General features: G+C 37.7%; 1 protein-coding gene across 3 annotated transcripts in view; it reads left to right on the plus strand.

The window, feature by feature from the left end:
- KIF13A (kinesin family member 13A) overlaps positions 1-17,996 on the plus strand; it is a 104,247-nt gene that overhangs the window by 48,675 nt on the left and 37,576 nt on the right. For all 3 annotated transcript variants that reach the window (XM_030236023.2, XM_030236033.2, XM_030236038.2), the window contains exons 5-13: positions 4,904-4,996; positions 5,492-5,672; positions 6,680-6,767; positions 8,050-8,184; positions 8,694-8,806; positions 13,762-13,873; positions 14,293-14,505; positions 16,090-16,200; positions 17,419-17,553. In XM_030236023.2, coding sequence (XP_030091883.2) covers positions 4,904-4,996; positions 5,492-5,672; positions 6,680-6,767; positions 8,050-8,184; positions 8,694-8,806; positions 13,762-13,873; positions 14,293-14,505; positions 16,090-16,200; positions 17,419-17,553 — 1,181 coding nt within the window. The remainder of the gene's footprint in view (positions 1-4,903; positions 4,997-5,491; positions 5,673-6,679; positions 6,768-8,049; positions 8,185-8,693; positions 8,807-13,761; positions 13,874-14,292; positions 14,506-16,089; positions 16,201-17,418; positions 17,554-17,996) is intronic.

Genomic DNA, 17,996 nt, shown 5'->3' on the forward strand with positions numbered 1-17,996 from the left:
AACCCTTTTACCTGTATCACAGAAACACAGTGGAAGATGATACAGTGAAAGGTTTAACAAGTTTAACTGATAGGCCACCCTATCAGTCATTGCTCTCTGGGCTAATCTGAATGTGCTCACCTTGCATTATGTTGAGTGGATATATAGTTGTGTATATCACACTGTGTTAAAGATTTAGCTGATTGACAGGTGGGTCATGAGAACACACAGAATGGTGTTCTGCACCACAGACAACATACATGGATAACTCTTCCTTGCTGTTTTTTTTTTTTTTAATGCCCACAAACCAAATGTTTGTCCACTCCTGGCAATGCACATTTGTTACAGGATCTTTAGAACTATTATACATGATCAGACTGACTTTATTTCTCCCTTTATTGATCAATCGATGCTACTATCAGCACTTACTAAAATTGTTCACTCAAGAGCGAGATTCCTGTTTGGATAAACTTAATTGCATGGGTAATTGAAAACAATTCCCAGGCTCTGGGGTGTAGTGCTGACCCCAAAATGGTATAAGTCATCTTTCTCTTATGAGAGATCTTCAACTCATTTGGCTGAACATAAGGCTTATTTTTTTTGTACTAATTTTCTTTCTGTAATCCTGTTCAGGAAGTACCTACCTTATCTTTCCAGCACTTGAAAACATGGCTATTGTTGGTGTTGGCAGCAGAATTGCTTTTTTAGCAATTTTTTTTCCTGTTGAAATGGAAACTGCAGTCTTAAATTCTAAATGATCTAGTGATATCACCAACAGAAATAGTGAAGGTTACCTTCAGGTGACGAAAAACTTGTAGAGGGCATCTTTGCAGCTGTCCTTGCAGGACTGGCTCTCAGAAAGACAGCAGGGAGTCTGGAGTACAGAAGAGAAGTAAATTCTTTACAAGCCATTGTGGAACTGGTGCTCTGATCTCTGCCCCCCAAGATAGGGGGCTCTTCAGCAACTTGATATATTGTGTTAGAGGGAGCCCCCATCCAACCTGTCCTGGAACACTTCTAGGGATGGGATGGGACCTCCACAGCTTCTCTGGGCCACCTGTGGCAGTGCCTTGTCACCCTCACAGTAAAGAAGTTTTTCCATATATCTCATCTAAGCCTATGCTCTTTCAGTGTGGAGTTTTTTTTTTATTTGACTTTGGTTGTTTTTTGCACTGGATATTGATGCTGTGCATTTCTGAACAGTTTGTGTCTGTGTCATTCCGAGCAAAGAATGGTTTGTGCTGATCATCACATGCTAGCTCCTGCACATTTTTTTCTGATTATTTTTTCTGAAAGCCATAGTTAGGTGTTTGATGAAGATATGGATCTCACATTGGGAAGGGGTGAAAAAGAAGTCAGTGAAGTACTTTTTGAGGAGGAAGGGAATTTGTTTGTAGGACAGAATGAGTTTGCCTTGATCTGGAAGAGGGGTGAGCTTTGTCTATAGGCTGCAGTAGAGGTGTTTTGAGAGTGAGCAAAATAGCTTATTGCCATTTTTTCATGACTTGAACGGGGCAGCAGTCAGTTTGTGGATAAAGGACACACCTGCTTGCCTTGGAAAGCTCACAGAGAAAAATAACTGCTCAGTATTTTGGTGAAGAGGAGGATATTGAGAAATTCTCATAGACGAGAACAAAAGATTCTTTTTACAAGCCTGGATAACAGTGAGAGCCTATTGAAGTCTGCAATGAAGTGCATTTTTAAAAGGAAGAAAAGAAACCCTTCCGTTTGGGAAGGATTCAAGAGATGGCATAAATAACTACTGCAGCACTTAGGCAGGTCCATTCCTAGGACCCCACGCTGTATTGACTTGCCCATGTGTTTTTCATAAACTCCCTAACCTCCATCATGGTTGGCCTGAAATCTCAGCTCTGTGTTTCTGCAAGCTCCTGAAAGGCCATACACCTGACTTGGAGCTAAACTGTAATTTTATAGGAAATATGTATGCTGACTGCAGCACTTTCCTTTGTAAAAGGAAGCAAACCAGGCAATTGGCTTAAAGAACTCTACCAGTCTGCCCTCACGAGAGACAATGACTTGTGAATTTTAAGCAGACATAAGTGTCTTGACTATTTGTAGTTTTGACTTAACATTGAAGCAGTTCCTGGTCTGCAGGAAAAATTCACCAGACTTTGCTTCCCTTTCCTTGAAAGGATGGGCAGAGGGGAGTTCCTGGTGTGTGAGAGTTGGCAGCTCATTAGCTTACCCTGGGCTCCCTGGCAGCCTTGGGCATGCTGTCTCGAGCTTGCCCCTGCTCTCAGCAAAAGCTGGGAGAGGGGATGGATGTCTATGGCCTTTAGCTGCTTCTAAAATGCTAGATTGTCTTAGCCAGCTGGAAGATTGGGAATTCCCTTCTTAAAGATTGTAAGGGTTAGTGTAGGGGAAATCCTCCTGTTAGGTATTCCTTTTCTTTTTTTTTTTTATTTCTCCCATTTGCTGAAAATTAGGTCCTAAGTCAAAACCCCTGCTTACCTCTTTAAATGCTAGGCATCTGTGGAAGAAAAGTCATGTAAATAAGAAAAAGTATGAATTGCAGGCAGTATTGACTTGCTTAGCAAAACAGAAATGCAGAAGTGTTGACACTGGATCTATATTATTTCTTTTGACTGTAAATGCATATGGACATAATTTTGTATGATACAGGGTTTGTAAGCAGTTTGCAGATCCACTAATAAAATTCAAGGGAGAAGGAGTGTGGTTTCTTAATAAAAATTAGCAAAATATCATAGATGATATACTGCTACTCTCAGTGCCCTGCATTTGCAAGTTAATAAAATATCCATATTTGAAGTTCAGCATTTTGTGCTCTTTTCTTTGAGTGCACGTTAGACCAAATCTTATTTTATCCCATGATCATTTGACTGGTTACTATAAACAACACTTTTTAGTGACCCATTTGTCTGTGTTGGTATTGCTGAGCTCTTCAAATATGTAATAAAAAAACCATTTTAGAGTTATATATCAGTGTCTCATTGATTTTCTGTTTGTGATGACAGTTTGAAAATTAAGTATCTGCTGAAAAATAAACCCAGCTTTGCCGGTGAGATTTCAAGTGGATTCCTTCCCTAATATTTATCAGTACAGGAATCTGTATGTCATCCTATGGTCATTATGACCATGCACAGTTTTAAAACACTTTGGTATCTGCTTTTGTTTTTCCTTAGGAAACATGGAGGAGGTTACTGGTTTATTGCTTGTCAGAAGTGGGTGATAAAAGTTTTTTCCCCTTCTGACAAATGGTTTTGTCTTTCACTCACAATCAATGTGTAATGTATATATACTCAATTTTCTTTTAATATTTATATTCAGCTTTAGTCTTTGCTTGATATTCTGTTCTTGCTCAGCAAGATAATTAGTGGCTCCCTCAGGAGATGGTTAGAAAGTAAATTTTTGTTTATTCTATATTCTTATTAAAATCTTTTGCTGCAATATTTCATTCATCAGTAGTCGAACATTCTCTGTTTCCAGGCTGTTGAACAGTGCTCTCTCAGCATAGATATTATAAAATGACCAAATGAATCCTAGTTGAAGGAGTCAACTAGCACTGAATGTGCAGGGTGAAGAAAATGGAGTCACTCCAGAATACAGGGGATTTTCCTCTGATTTTAGTTCCTATATTCAGCATTTTTGAACTGTGGTAATGCAAGTCCAATGACACTTTGGAATTTTAGAAATTCAGCTAGAAAAAGACACAAAGACCATTTCATGAGTGCATTGCTCCACTCATTTTTTCTTTATAGGAGAAATTATGTTATAAGGAAAGGAAAATGAAAGTGATGTACTTTCTTGTCCTATTTATATGCTTCTAAATGTTCTGCAGTCATTCCAGAGGTGGTTCTACAGGAATTCTCTGGGCTATGAAATGTAGATGTTCTTATAAGCAATTATGTAGCAAGAGTTATGCTAGTATATGCCATTTTGAGAGTACAGAAGTTACTACTGCATCCACAGTAAGAAATAATTTCTCCCAACTGATAGTTGCTGAAACTCCCATACCAAGATGAGAGAGGCAGCTGATCACAGAGATTCAGAAAGTCACCAGGCAGTGTCTATAAGTTTAAAACCATACACCTGAAGGTCAACAAATACTGTCCTTAGCTCAGCTCTCCCTGTTTTGGGTGTACACACAGCTGGTGTAATTGTCTGATCAGAACTCAAAGCACCACATTAACCCTCTTTGTGGCGTACAAATTCTGGGCTTTCCTATTAAAAAAAGCCAACCAAACAATATGACTATTTTCATCTTCCACATCTGAAAGATTGAAGTGCATCTAAAATCTGCTTGGCTCAGGGAGGCAGTTTTCAAACTATCAAATTCTGCAGCTGATGTTTCAAATTATGGATTTGGCAGAATATGTCCTCAAATGGCTCTATTGAAGTCTCACAGCCTCCTAATACACATTTTCTTCCTGAATGTCATTGGAATGCTTTTATCTTGTTCCAACATCACCTTGCTACAGGGGGAATCATAATGGCTTATGGTGAAACTTGAGGCAAGTTCCCAAGAGAACAACTACTTGTTCCTGTGTGCCCCTAATGTCCTGGTTCACCAATGGGTTTCATTGAAATTTTGTTACAGGACTTTTTTTGTTTTGACTATTTTTGTTACAGGACTCTGTGATTAAAAAATGCATATTAATTGCAGAAACTACACAGAAATAATAAAACGCTTAGACATCTGTGTTATTTTCTAAGCATTGAGCTTCTCTGAAACCTTTTGAAAAACTGCTCACTTTACAAGATAATCAGCAATATATTTAAACATGGGTAGCAAAAGTTTTGATCTTATCACTCACTTGTACATGAATAATGTGTTTCCATCAGTGCTCTTAATCATTAAAAATAATGTGCAAACCTTTTTTACTCTTGTTTTTGGTCTATTTCAGCATGTTATACAATTTAAAAAAACCAAATTATTTTCTAGGTCAAGAAGTGGTGTTCAAGTGCCTTGGAGAAGGAATTCTGGAAAAGGCCTTTCAGGGATATAATGCTTGTATTTTTGCCTATGGACAGACAGGTGAGTGCCCTAAAGGGGGAGAAAACTTTTGCACATGGGAAGTGAGAACAGCAAAACATAAATATTAAGGTAGATAACATTTTAAAATTGTATTTTGAAATACCATGATATTTCATATATGTGTAGTACAAGCAGTGATAAGTGAATTCCTAAATGCAGCCCTGTCAGTATGATCCTTGTTGCTATCTGTTGGGGCCTCTTTCAAAGTCTGAAAGGAGTAGTGAGTAGTCTCCTACTGGAGATTCATTCAGTTTCTAGTGTTTAAATGTGTTTCAAGGGGCCCCAAGTAATGTCCCTACTGAAAGAAACCTTCAGTACAATTTCTCTTTTTGTTTACCTCTACCTTGTCCAAAGAATAAGCTGTCTGGAATAGCATGTCATGTTGTTCTGATACATGCTCCTGGAGCAACGAAAAGAGAATTAAAATGTGCTTAAATGAAGGAGTAATTAAGAAATTTTATTCTAAAGCATTTTCTTCTCCTTTTTTTCTTTTAGGTTCAGGAAAATCCTTTTCCATGATGGGCAATGCAGAGCAGCTGGGTCTGATCCCACGGCTCTGTTGTGCTTTATTTCAGAGAATCTCTGTAGAAGAAAATGAATCTCATACTTTTAAAGTTGAAGTGTCCTATATGGAAATCTACAATGAGAAAGTCAGAGATCTGCTTGACCCAAAAGGGTGAGTAGCTTCACTTTCCCCCACAACCTTCTGTATTTTTCTTTAAACTCTTAAAATAGGAGTTAGTTTTGGAAGTCCCTGAGAAGGTTTTTTCAGAATGTATGTTTATATGACTTCTTTTGAGAGGATTAGATATCAAACGAGAAAGAAGAGAAAATTCATGTGTGTTAAATTAATCACTGGTGTGATTAATTTAAACATTAGGATACCATCCTACTGATGCAAGCAAATACTGTATGAAGTACTTTACCACCAGAAAGCAAGACCACATATGAGTAAATTCTGGGGTATTTTTGCCAGATGATCCCGGCAGTATTTGCGTAGGAATTTTCATCAGCTAGGAGAAATTTGAGGCTTATTTACAGCTTGGTCCTTATGGTTTAGATATTGAACTTTTTTGAACATGGAAAGGTGACACCTTAGAATTTACTTAGGAATTCTTTCTTCTATTTTGTCCCCACAGAAATAGTAGTTAGGCACTCTGGCTTGGAGATGTGTATAGAGGAAGTATTTTGACAGGATTTTTTCAACTGAGCATTGATGTATGTAGTTTATATTTCAATTCTTGAACATAATTGTTGAAGGTGTTGTGTGCAAGTTAGTTAACAAGATAGATTTCAGGCTTCCTCAGTATGTGTCAATAAAGTATAGAAAATGTGAGAAGAAATGGAAGCTTTAGCAAATTGCTGCAGGGAGGGTTTTTAGTCTCCTTTTTTTTTGCTCAGCATTCTTTCTGCCAATTGAGGCATTTCAGGTTTTGTTCCAGCCACAAATACTGGGGTGGAAAGATGCATTAAAAATAATTTATGTATATAGATCAAAACTGGTTAGATTGGTTTGATTCTTTATTGAGTTACAAATTCTGGAATACTTTCTTTTTCCTGTTACAATGAAAAAAGACATAAATTGACTTCTGCTGTATAAAAGGTACTTATTTCATATTGGGGTAATTGTTGGCTATCCATGTTAATTAGTAGATTGTGCATGAGGTGTGCTTTATTCCATAGGAGTCGGCAGTCCCTCAAGGTCCGAGAGCACAAGGTGTTGGGTCCATATGTTGATGGCCTGTCTCAGCTGGCTGTTACAAACTTCGAGGTAAATCTAAACCAGGGACAAGTTTATAAATAACAGCTATGTACACAAGCAGTAGGAGTCTCAGAAGAGGTAAACCAATGTCTTTCCAGATATTTTGGCTCTTGAGTGATTATGGTCTCTGGCCATTGCAAAGATCATCTCTAATTCTTCAGGAATATTTATTTCATGTGGAATCACTGGATTTGTCCTTATGTTAGTTACAAATATAGTAGTGGTATCTCATTAATTTGCAGTTTCACTGCATATAACATATCCCATGAAAACAATATTTGCTTGACACAGGAAATATGAGGATTCTAAGATAATTATATTAGTCTTTCAGCATGAATTTGACTTTGTTGTTGAATACTACATTCTGTTTATATAGGTAATTTATAACTTAAATCACAACAGCATCTATGCCCACCTAATTTACCAAAACACGTTCAAATTAGTTATTATTGTAGAAGCCAATGAACCAGTGTAGGCACAATGGAAATAATTAAAGCAGTGCACTTTTATTAATTGTGTAGTATTTTTATGAGAAAACTGATTTGGAAATCTGATTTGGAAGTGTTTTTGAAAAAAAATGTTAATTATTTGTGTGGTGTTATGTCCTGCTTTTTATGTTTTGGGGTTTTTAAAATTTTTCTGCAGCATCTGTGCTTATTATACAGTTATAAAAACTGCTTTTGGAGCTTCTATGGTGAATTGCTTAGTTTGAAAGCATATCTTCTTTGTGCAAATTCTAGTACGTGTTGACCATGCTTAGGTTTTGGCTGATGACCTCTGAAACAGTTTTGGAAGACTCAGTAAGCACATATATCAGGCTCTGCATAGTCAGCTTTGTCTTGCACATGTGGGAAGGTACAGGTTGAAGTGAGGTAATATTTTGAGCCAATTAAGTGAAGATAGCATTAGTGCAGGTCAGTAAAGAGATTCCCTCTGTTCACTTGTGTAAGTGAATCTGTGCTGGCCTGATTCCTGGCATTAAATAATATGATTTGTAATGTGGATGTCACCAGCATATTTCAGCAGAGGATAAGGAAAAGGTGAATTGACTGTAGTTGCTGGGCTTTAAGTGCAGCACTTAAAACAGAGATATGATTTAGCATTGTTCTGTGGATTTATTGTTCTGCCTCTGTAGCAATACATCTCAAAAAGTGCAAAGAATTTTCTCATTACTTCTACCTTCCTTTCTTTCTCTCTCCCACACACCCTTCCATCTAGATGAGGATTTTGTTTAGCAAGCATGATACTTTGCTTTTATCCTAGCATCCCTTTTTACTCTTTTTTGCTCTAGGATATTGAGTCACTGATGTCTGAGGGAAACAAATCACGAACAGTTGCTGCAACCAACATGAATGAAGAAAGCAGTCGCTCTCATGCCGTGTTCAATATTATAGTGACTCAGACACTCTATGACCTGCATTCTGGTGTACGTATTTCTCTTGATTAATTTGTGAAGTTGAGGTGGATTCTTCTTCGTTTCTCTTCCACATAAATCATCTGTTTAACTGTGTTTTGACTTTTGATACCATGGAGTCCACTAATCAAGAATGAGAAAACCCTGGAAGAGTGAGGAAGCACACCACATAAAACAAACAGTTGGATCACTTTTTAAGATTATGTTGACACCATGAAACTTTCTTAGGTCTTAAATGTTGCTGGAGTTAATCTATTTTAATGGCCTACTCTGCCATAAGGTGATTGATGTTACCACACGTCTGGTTCTGGTTCCTTGGTGCTTCAGGCCTTTACTAGAAAATATATGGGTGACTATTCAAAGATCTGTAAGACCTTTGACAATTCCTTCTTCTCTCATGTCTCAAATACTTTAACCCACATTACTATGAAGAACAGTGTTTCATGGTGCCAGTGTCAAACATTTTGGTGCTTCATGCCAGTGTTTCTTAGCTGTTGTTCTCCCATGTTCCATCTGTGCAGAATTCTGGAGAGAAGGTCAGCAAGGTCAGCCTGGTGGATTTGGCTGGGAGTGAGAGGGTGTCCAAAACAGGAGCTGCAGGAGAGCGCCTGAAGGAAGGCAGCAACATAAACAAGTAAGTCATTGGCATGCGCAGGCTGTGAGCCCTGATCTTGAAGGAATCACTCTTGGTTCCTTGGCCTCCTCTTGGTGTGCTTGTCACAAGTCAGCTCAAATGAGCTTCATCAGAAGCAGTTCAATATGGCTGTTTGAGCTGCTCTGTGCCGAGCAGCATGTGTTTCCTGACATTGGCATAGGGATCTTGATTCATACTTGACTCAGATGAAGGCTATATGACTTTTATCTGGAAAAAGTGACAGCAGTGCTCTTTAATTAAGCATATACCTTTTGTGATTCATTTATACACCCTGTCCCCAGGCTCATGTGTTTGTCTCATCATCTGCTTAAGGAAGGGTGCAAAGTTGCAGAGTTGAATGGCTTTGTTCCAACATGAATTAAAATAAGTAAGGGTATAATGCAGAGTTTGAGAAAATCGGATCAGAATGAAGCTGTGTTGGTTTAGCATTGCCTTGGGCATTTGTGCTCAAGCAATGACAAGTTTCAAAGCACTTTTTTTAGCCATAATTACTGTGTTACTGTCCAAAAGCAAGAATATAGCACACTATTATTGCTGTCTTAAATATACTAATTTTTTTGGAAAAAAAGTGTGTAACTGTTACATTAAAAGCTACTGCTTTTTCAATTTATTTCAAAATGTTACAAAATGTTTTGTATTTTATGTTAATAATGACAGCACTATGTGTGTTTAAGCAGCACACATACTTACAATGATTCAAATTTACCTCTTGGACATTTTTCTCTTTCTAGCTTAGTTTCTAATCTGCTTTGTGTCTAATGCATCATATTGGTAGCCACATTGGCATAGTTCTTATGAAACAAAATGATGTGGCTGTCTTTGCCTAATGGCAGATACTGTAACCTTACCTCACAGGTTCCTAGTTAAACTCAGATTTGTTTTACTAGAAACTGTATTTGTATTTTGTATAAACAAAGGTGAAATTAAATGTTTCTCTTGAATTTTTGGGAAGGAATTTAAATGCCACTTCTCCCAATAGCAATTAACAAATTGCAAATATAACTGTGGATGCAGAAAGACTTCAAATTTTTCTTTTCCTTTTAGGATCTTTATTCAGTGTTAGACTTGTTTGGTATCAGTGCACTTGTTTGGTGTCAGGAGAGGGTTGTTTTGCCTATGCTAAACCTCTGACAATACAGAACTTCAGATAAAAGCACCAAAAATTTCTGTAAAAGGTATTTTAAAAAGAAAACTGGACAGCTCTACATTTTCCATTCAGTTAAATTCTTATACAATATAAATCTGTAAGCTTAGTCCATTTATTTAACATTCTCTATTTGAAATCTCTTTTGGAACTGATAGGTGAAAGAGAATTCTTAGTCTTGGTCTCTTCTGTTAGAGTTTTGCTGTTGGAGCTTTAATGAAGTCTGATTTTTTTAAGCCTAAAAATAGATGTACATGTTTGTCAGACTAGTTCTTTGGAGGACATTGTGTGCAATCTTCTTTAGGGTACAATGCAACTTACTCATTAGGGAAAGGTAGTATTTTTTTCTGGAGTGATAGAGTATATTTAAACTATATGCCTTACTATGTCAGCACCTTTTCTTACGGTATTTCTTTTATAAAAAACCCCAGTAACATATATCAGTGACGTGTGTTATGTTTAATGAGATAAAAAATGGAGCTGCTGGCAAGTAAACTTGCTGCTAGTTTTATGGTTTATTGCCTTGAAGAAGAGTGTGGAAATAATGTGCCTGTTTATTAGTGTCTGTACCGTTTGTTTCTGATGAAAAGTGGCTAGAGCTGTGGCTAGATGCCACCTTGGTCCCACAACTTTTCCTGTTGGAAACATTATTTTGTGTCTTGGGGACAGCATGTTCAGAGAGGGGCTGCTCTCCCACTTATTGAAGCAAATGAGAGTTGTGTCATTTTGTGTCAACATCTCCCTCAAGCTGTAATAGAGATGACTTAATTTTTCTTTTATCTCAGAGCTGGTACAGAGTTAGTAAAGGAGGTTTTTGGGAGATTTGCCATACCTCATAGGAAAGCTGGATTTGCTTATTCCTCCCCAGGATGTGCTAGTTCCCATAACCAGTGCAGAAAAGGAGGTGCTTAACAACTTTTGTGGTGTAATCAAAGAACAACTTGAACACAGTAGTAGGAGGAAGCAGAATAAACAATCTGTCAGTTAGTGGCTACAAAAAAAAATACTTTCTGTAAGCAGTCTGCAGTTTTACCTCTAATTAGTAAAATCATAGCTTTTGTCATTTTAACTTTTGAATGCAAAAAGATGATGTAGGTGGGGGCAAGGAATGGGTTGGGACAGGTCTGGCTCCAGGCTGATTTGAGGGAGGGTTTTAGTATTCAGAGTATTTAGTTAACCAATAGAAAATTGGGTTCTGCTCATTGAAGTATTTGGTTCTAAATTGTACAGAAGTAGCTTGAATGGGTGTCACTTAGGGACAGCGTTGTTTCCCTGTGATGGGGAAGTGCAACTTCCTTTTGAATGCTGCTGACTCAGGCCTGTAGTGTGAGTGTGCAAGCTTCCCACTGCCCAGTAGCAAGGACAGCCTGGTGCCTGAGGAACAGGGACAGGGAGATAAGACACTGTGCAGAAATGGCACTTTCCTGTAATTCCTGCAGCAAGTCCACTCTGCTTCTTCTCGAGTGACTCAGTTTGCTGTGGGCTTAGGACTTCTGGTTGATTCATTATGTAAGTACCGTGAGATAGGATCAGAGTAATGACAGATCTCTGATGCATCATCCAGCAAAAAGCAAAGCAGCTGATGAGTCCTGTAATTATTTTGTTGGGCAGCCATTCCTTTTGCTGCTTCCCTTAAAGCCTTTAAACAGCTTTGTGTTAGGAAATCTCAAGCAAATTACATGATTCCAATTTGGTTTTTATTGTAGATGTTACTCTTAAAATAAGATCTGTATTTGTAAGGAGCAGTAATATTATCACATTTTTTAATCCCATGGTAATAAACTGAACCTTATAATTTCCTGTTCATTAAAATGCAGTACCCATAACTCAAATTGGTGTTGCAGCCCAGTTGGGAAATAGTTTTCAGTCACAGGTCTTTTTGAATCCCTGTTCTTCCTACTTCCCTTCTGACTGTCCATTTCTTCCCCCCCGCAACTCAGGTTTTAGCTTTGGTTTTCATATTTCCCCTCATTTAAAGAAGGAAAGTAGTCTAGGGTAGTTTTTTAGTTTTATGCTCCATTGGGAGTGTGGTGGTGGTGCTTTTCAGTAGTGCTGGAGGAGGTTGCTATAGAGCAGCATGGAGCATCCTACTGTTTGCTCTTGCGTGTTTAGCATGCTGTCATCTCTCTCTGTGGAGATCAGAGGCTGGAGGCAAGAATTAGTTCTCATTTTTTCTATCTTCTTCTCACAGACATCCAGAAGTTATTAGGCTTTTCTTTAGGCCACAAAACTAAACTTTCTGGTTTTGCTATGAATTTTCCAGAGGTGAATCAGAAAGTTACCCTACAGGCAAATTTACAAAATAAAATGGTCTTTTGGGAGTTCAGATTACCTACCTAGCCTTTCCCTAAATTTCTTTTTATTTTGCTCCCAGGTCTATGCTATCTTTATATGCAATATGGGATACCTTTTGTGGCACATGCAATGGTTCTTGTTAACTTACCCTTGGATATCTTCCTTAAAATACTCTTCTGCTACATTTTTGTCATTTTCTAAGTGTTATTTCTAAACCAGTGGCGGTTTCAAGCAGCACTGAGGCTCTGTTATAAATATGTGCAAATGCTGCCTATAAACCAAAATAGTATTACTTCTTTGAAAAGAAAACACAAGAGGGTGGAGTGGAACAGTACAATTAAAGATTTATTTGACTATCTAATAGCAATGCTGCTGAAGCTTTTTCCTTGGTACTTATAGAGAGTAGCTGGATATTTGAGCAGGAGTGTGACAGACCCAGAATTGTCTTGGGCTTCAGTGATGTCTCCTTTAAAACCCTTTAGGCATCTGTTTAATGTTCTCAGGCTCCTCAGCAAGCTCATTATCTTAAACATACTCACCCCAAGAGCCCTGATGTCACTTAAAATTTACACAGGGTTGTTTAAGAATTGCATAATGTAGCGCACATATGCTTTGAATGGATTGCTACACAGTTATCCCAGTTGGTAGAAGCTGTACATGTACCAAAATGCACAAGTTGGTTATTTTCTTCACGTTTCTAGAGTGTTGTTTGGGATTCAGTTGTCTGCTAAGCAATGTGGGGGCTTTTCTCTTTGACACTTGTGCAGCACCTTTGTTAAGTGGGAGATTGTTTGGTCTGTGACCCCAGAAGAAGCTGCTGAGGCTCTACCTCAATTATATCCCAACCCATTTGTCAAGGGACCTCCTAATCTGCCTCTTCTGATCAGCAGCCTTCTGTGGCTGGTCACTGCCTCACAAGGCAGATGAGTACTCCTTGGCCAGAGCTGGATTTGTTCTGAGGCTGCCTTCTTATGGCTGGAGAATTGTTTCATTTCAGTTGGCATTTGAGTCAGCGTTCTTAAACACTGTTCCCAGCACAGGGGTTCTTGCTGTGCTGCCAGCGCTGACTTGTTACACTGTCATGAGTCTGTGTCCAAATCAGAAAGATTTTTATCCTCTGAGAGAAGGTAGATGTCTAATCAAGGGCAGGGATTTTTCATATACTGAAGCAGTCTGTTTTAGACTTTTCAAACAATTCTAAATATTTCAACATAGTCTCATTCTTTCTGAAATATGATCTTAGTACCACCTATGATGAAATACTGTTGATGCCAGTTTTTTCCCTCCAAATATGTAACTTTAAAGAAATACACTGCCTGGTTTGGAGCAGTGCAGTGAGCTAGCTGATCTCTTGTGGTCATTTCCAACTTAAATTATTCTATGATATTATTAAAATTGGGAGTGAAGTTCTGCAAAGCAATCTCTATTTTCTGTGTTTTATTAAAGCTGCATTTGGAATATGTGTTAAAGCTGTTCTGCTGTTTTGCATTTATAGATCACTTTCAACACTGGGCTTGGTTATATCATCACTTGCTGACCAGGCAGCAGGGAAGGGGAAAAACAAGTTTGTGCCTTACAGAGACTCTGTACTCACTTGGCTTCTCAAGGTAATTTATATTTTCTGTTCACCATGTTCACAAGGTGTTCACAAGGTGTCAGCTTATTCATTTGTAGGATCATTGTAGTAGGCCTCTGAGTACATGGACTTCTCATCTTTTTTAAAGAAATGAATGAAGGAGCTCTCATAGCTGTGTTATTCCAAGTGATATGGACAGCTAAGTGTATCATGTGTTAATTCAATGTGAAATCCTTCTTGACTATTTTCAGTTGTAATGGAATCAAAGGTGGCAGAGGTGGATAGAAATGTTGTTTATGGAACACACAGATTAGTTTATATCCAGAGTACATTTCAGTGCCTAAATAGTACTTTCAGTGCCTTTATTAAGTATTTAAAGTTTCTTTGTGAAGACACTGTATAGTCTCAGAACAATTTTTAACTCTTGAACTTTCTGTGGCTGCACTACAGGACAACTTGGGAGGAAACAGCCAAACTGCCATGATAGCCACAATTAGTCCAGCAGCAGACAACTATGAAGAAACTCTCTCAACTCTGAGATATGCAGACAGAGCCAAAAGGATAGTTAATCATGCTGTGGTGAATGAAGATCCAAATGCCAGGGTCATCAGAGAATTACGTGAAGAAGTTGAAAAACTGAAAGAACAGCTCTCACAAGCTGAGGTAACCTTATACATAGCACAATGTAAAATGAGTTTCTCAAGGAACTGTCACATTCTGTGTGGAAGACTAGCTTTCTTACAAAACGTGGAAAGGAAGAGTCTTGCACCCATTCTTTTTTCTTTCCTTTTTTAACAAAATGATTCACCTTTTTTCCTGAAGCCAGCATAATGTATGCTTATCTTTAAAAACTTTTAAATGAGGACAACATTGTACTGATGGTGACCCTTTTCAGTTCTTGAGGAGCTTAAAGCCAAGAAATAATTAATGCAGCACAGATAAGGACTAGATTACATCTTCATTCATTGTGTAGACTCACTTATTAGCAGAATTATTATTTATTTTGCATTGGTGGACTATATGTAACATCAGATGGAAACGCGTGTGGAAAGTCATAAATCCGTTATTGGACAACAAAATTCAGGGGGCATTTCTCTGACATTTGTGAAAATCTATTAAAAATTCTCAGAAATGGAACACTGAAAACCATCAACAATTTGCTTCACTGCCTTAATAGTTGACACTGTGTGATTGATGCTTATCTTATATTTATACTTCTACTTGAAGAATAAAGTAGCCAGGTAGGATAGTTTATTTGGTATCCAGGATATCTGAACAAATTAGGTACTTAATAGATTTGAAAATATTTTTGATCTTTTCAGGAAGGACACAAAACACTGATGGAAAAGGAACAGAACTGTGTTTGAGGATAAACTTGTGTGGTGTTTAAATTTCATCATTATTTAAGGAACAGTGTTATTCATGTGAACACTTCCTTATTGACTGAAATGGGAAAATCTTCTTTAAAGAAAAGTAGCCATTCACTTTTTTCATAAATAAAAACCTGTTCTAAGCCCTTATTTTGATTCGGAAAATATTATTGTAGCATGTTGGCAGGCTACAGCTAAACACAATCAGTAGGAAGGTGTCCAAAGTCTTACTAATTATTTTAAGTGTTTTCTCTTCTACTTCCTGTTAAAAACAGTTATATAGGGCTATAGGCCAGCCTGTTCAATTGTTACTTGGCACTGGACATATTCAAACCCTTTACTTTTGTTTCCTGTTGTGAAATGAGAAGCCTGTATTAGCTCCAGAACATGCCTTCCTTTGAAGGTAGTCAACAGGGTCAGTCTGAAAGCTTTAATGCAGCTCTAAGAACACTTAGAAAACCAGGATAGAATGAAAGGCTAAATGTCTAGAGGAATTTGTGTGGGAAACTACTGTTGGAATAAAGACGTTGCACTTGCACTTGAGACAGCTAGGAATTAAAGTTTTTTAATACTCACATATTTTTGTACAGACAGTGAAATTTGAGTGGCCAGGCCCAGAGATTTTTGTTCCTTCCATTAACTCTGGAGCTATGTCAATCTTCAGCTATTTCTGATCTGGATCCAGTAAAGGTGGTTTCTGTCCTCCTGCTTTGCAAGTTTCCTATTTCTTCAACATCTACCTTGAAAAACCTGGGAACATAGTAAAAATCTATGCTTGTTGCATTTGATATTATGTTGCTGTGTTCAGGTTCCTTGTGCTAGCAGATGTCTCAGTGGTAAGAGTAGCTGAGGATTTTTGCTAATTTCTACCTTTTAGGCCATGAAGGCACCAGAACTGAAGGAAAAATTGGAAGAATCAGAAAAACTAATAAAAGAGCTGACAGTCACCTGGGAAGAAAAGCTAAGGAAAACAGAAGAGATTGCACAGGTACTTCAGAAATTTTTAGGAGGAAAGCCAGTTATTCATATAGTACTAGTCAGCTGAACTTCAGGAGCTTTAGTGAACTATGCTGTTTTCCCACCACCTATTTTAAATGTCTTTGAATTTTTGTCTTTTCCCCTTGTTTCTGGTCTTGTTTATTTGTTGGTTTTTTAACCAAGAAACGTTTTTTTGTTTGTTGGTTTTTTTGTTTGTTGGGTTTTTTTGTGGTTTTTTTTTAAGGTCTAGATTTTATTAGCATAAATCTAGTGATGTCATGATAGCATTGATAAAAGCCAGTATTTGATTTTAAAATAAAACATCAAAATATGTTTGGGCAGCTCATTTATTTGTAAGACCAATTGGGACATATTTCCCTTGAAGTGACTGAGGAAATGAAGAATTACAGAAGGATCAGAATTGTGGGTGGTATTTGCTGCTTTTGTTTTTAGTGATTTCTAACCAGAAAAGGAAAATGTGGACATGAAGTCTTTAATATTTGCTCCTTATTATTTTTGTACATTAAAAAAATCCCTTCTGGATTCTAGTGTACAGTTCCATCATTTCCTTCATCCATAGCTTGAAGAATAAGTGGTGTTGGCTTCTCTTTCTAGTCCTAATGTTCCAGAAGCATGCTTTGGTGCAACCACTGTTTAAATAAATTTTTAAAAAAGAAAAAAACGGGGCAAGGGGACCCAAACCTAACCAGCCAAACAAAAATCCCCAACACCCAAACTGTAGCCAAAAAAAACCCCTAAAAAACAAAGACTCACATGATCAAGTAAGTGCTTTAGCTGAATTAATAATAAAACTGCAAATGAATAAGCCTAAACTGTGGCATGATATTTTCTAAATCATCTATGACTATGATTATTTTTGAAATAATTGAAACTGAGTTTCATTTTTTACTAACATAAAGACTCAAGGCCACATTGTGTTGCTTATATATAGATTTAATAAGCTCAATATGCTGTGTAAGTAAGTCTAATAAATTTAATAGGACTGCTTAATTAAGCTCCACTTTGGGAAGGCAGGTGTTTGAGGATTACATCTAACTTTTTATGTTTTGTGTGTAAAAATGAATTCTACTGACCTTATGGTACCTGACCAGTGTCTGGTGGTGATATACAGAATGCATACTCAGCATGTGCATCTTCAGCTTTAGGTGCTCTTTGCTCCTCCCTACATATTGCAGCAGGCAAGATTAACCTATTTTTGTGCTTGCAGGAGAGGCAAAGACAGCTGGAGAGCATGGGGATCTCCCTTGAGTCTTCAGGTATCAAGGTTGGGGATGACAAGTGTTATCTGGTGAACCTGAATGCAGACCCTGCACTCAATGAGCTTTTGGTTTACTATTTAAAGGTAAGGCTATGAACAGGATATTTACACACAATGAAAGGACACTTGCTTTGAATTTTTAGCTCTAATATATTCAGAGGGGATGTAGATTTTTTTGCTGCAGCAAAATAGGATAGGCCTCCTCCTGCTGTTTAGGCTTTTGTTCTCCCTTTGCAGTTCAGCTTCACTGTTTTCCTAATTGATCTCCTGATTGCCAAAAGTAGGAGATTTGCTCGGTGTGGGCCAGTGTTGAGATCAATTCTAGCTTTTCCAGGCAGGATGTGCCTGGCCAGTGGTCTTCTGAACTTCAGGCAGGAGCTTCATGGTAGATGCTTGCTTCTGTTAGAGAGCTGGGATTTGCTTTAAATATATGAAGAGTTAATAAGAGAGATTATGTTCAGTAGTAATCAGCAAGAATAACATAGTCTTCAGTGACAGGAAAGTTTATGAGAGAGGGGGTTAAAAAA

Source organism: Serinus canaria, chromosome 2 (genome assembly GCF_022539315.1).
Source record: "Serinus canaria isolate serCan28SL12 chromosome 2, serCan2020, whole genome shotgun sequence".
Lineage (NCBI taxonomy): Eukaryota > Metazoa > Chordata > Aves > Passeriformes > Fringillidae > Serinus > Serinus canaria.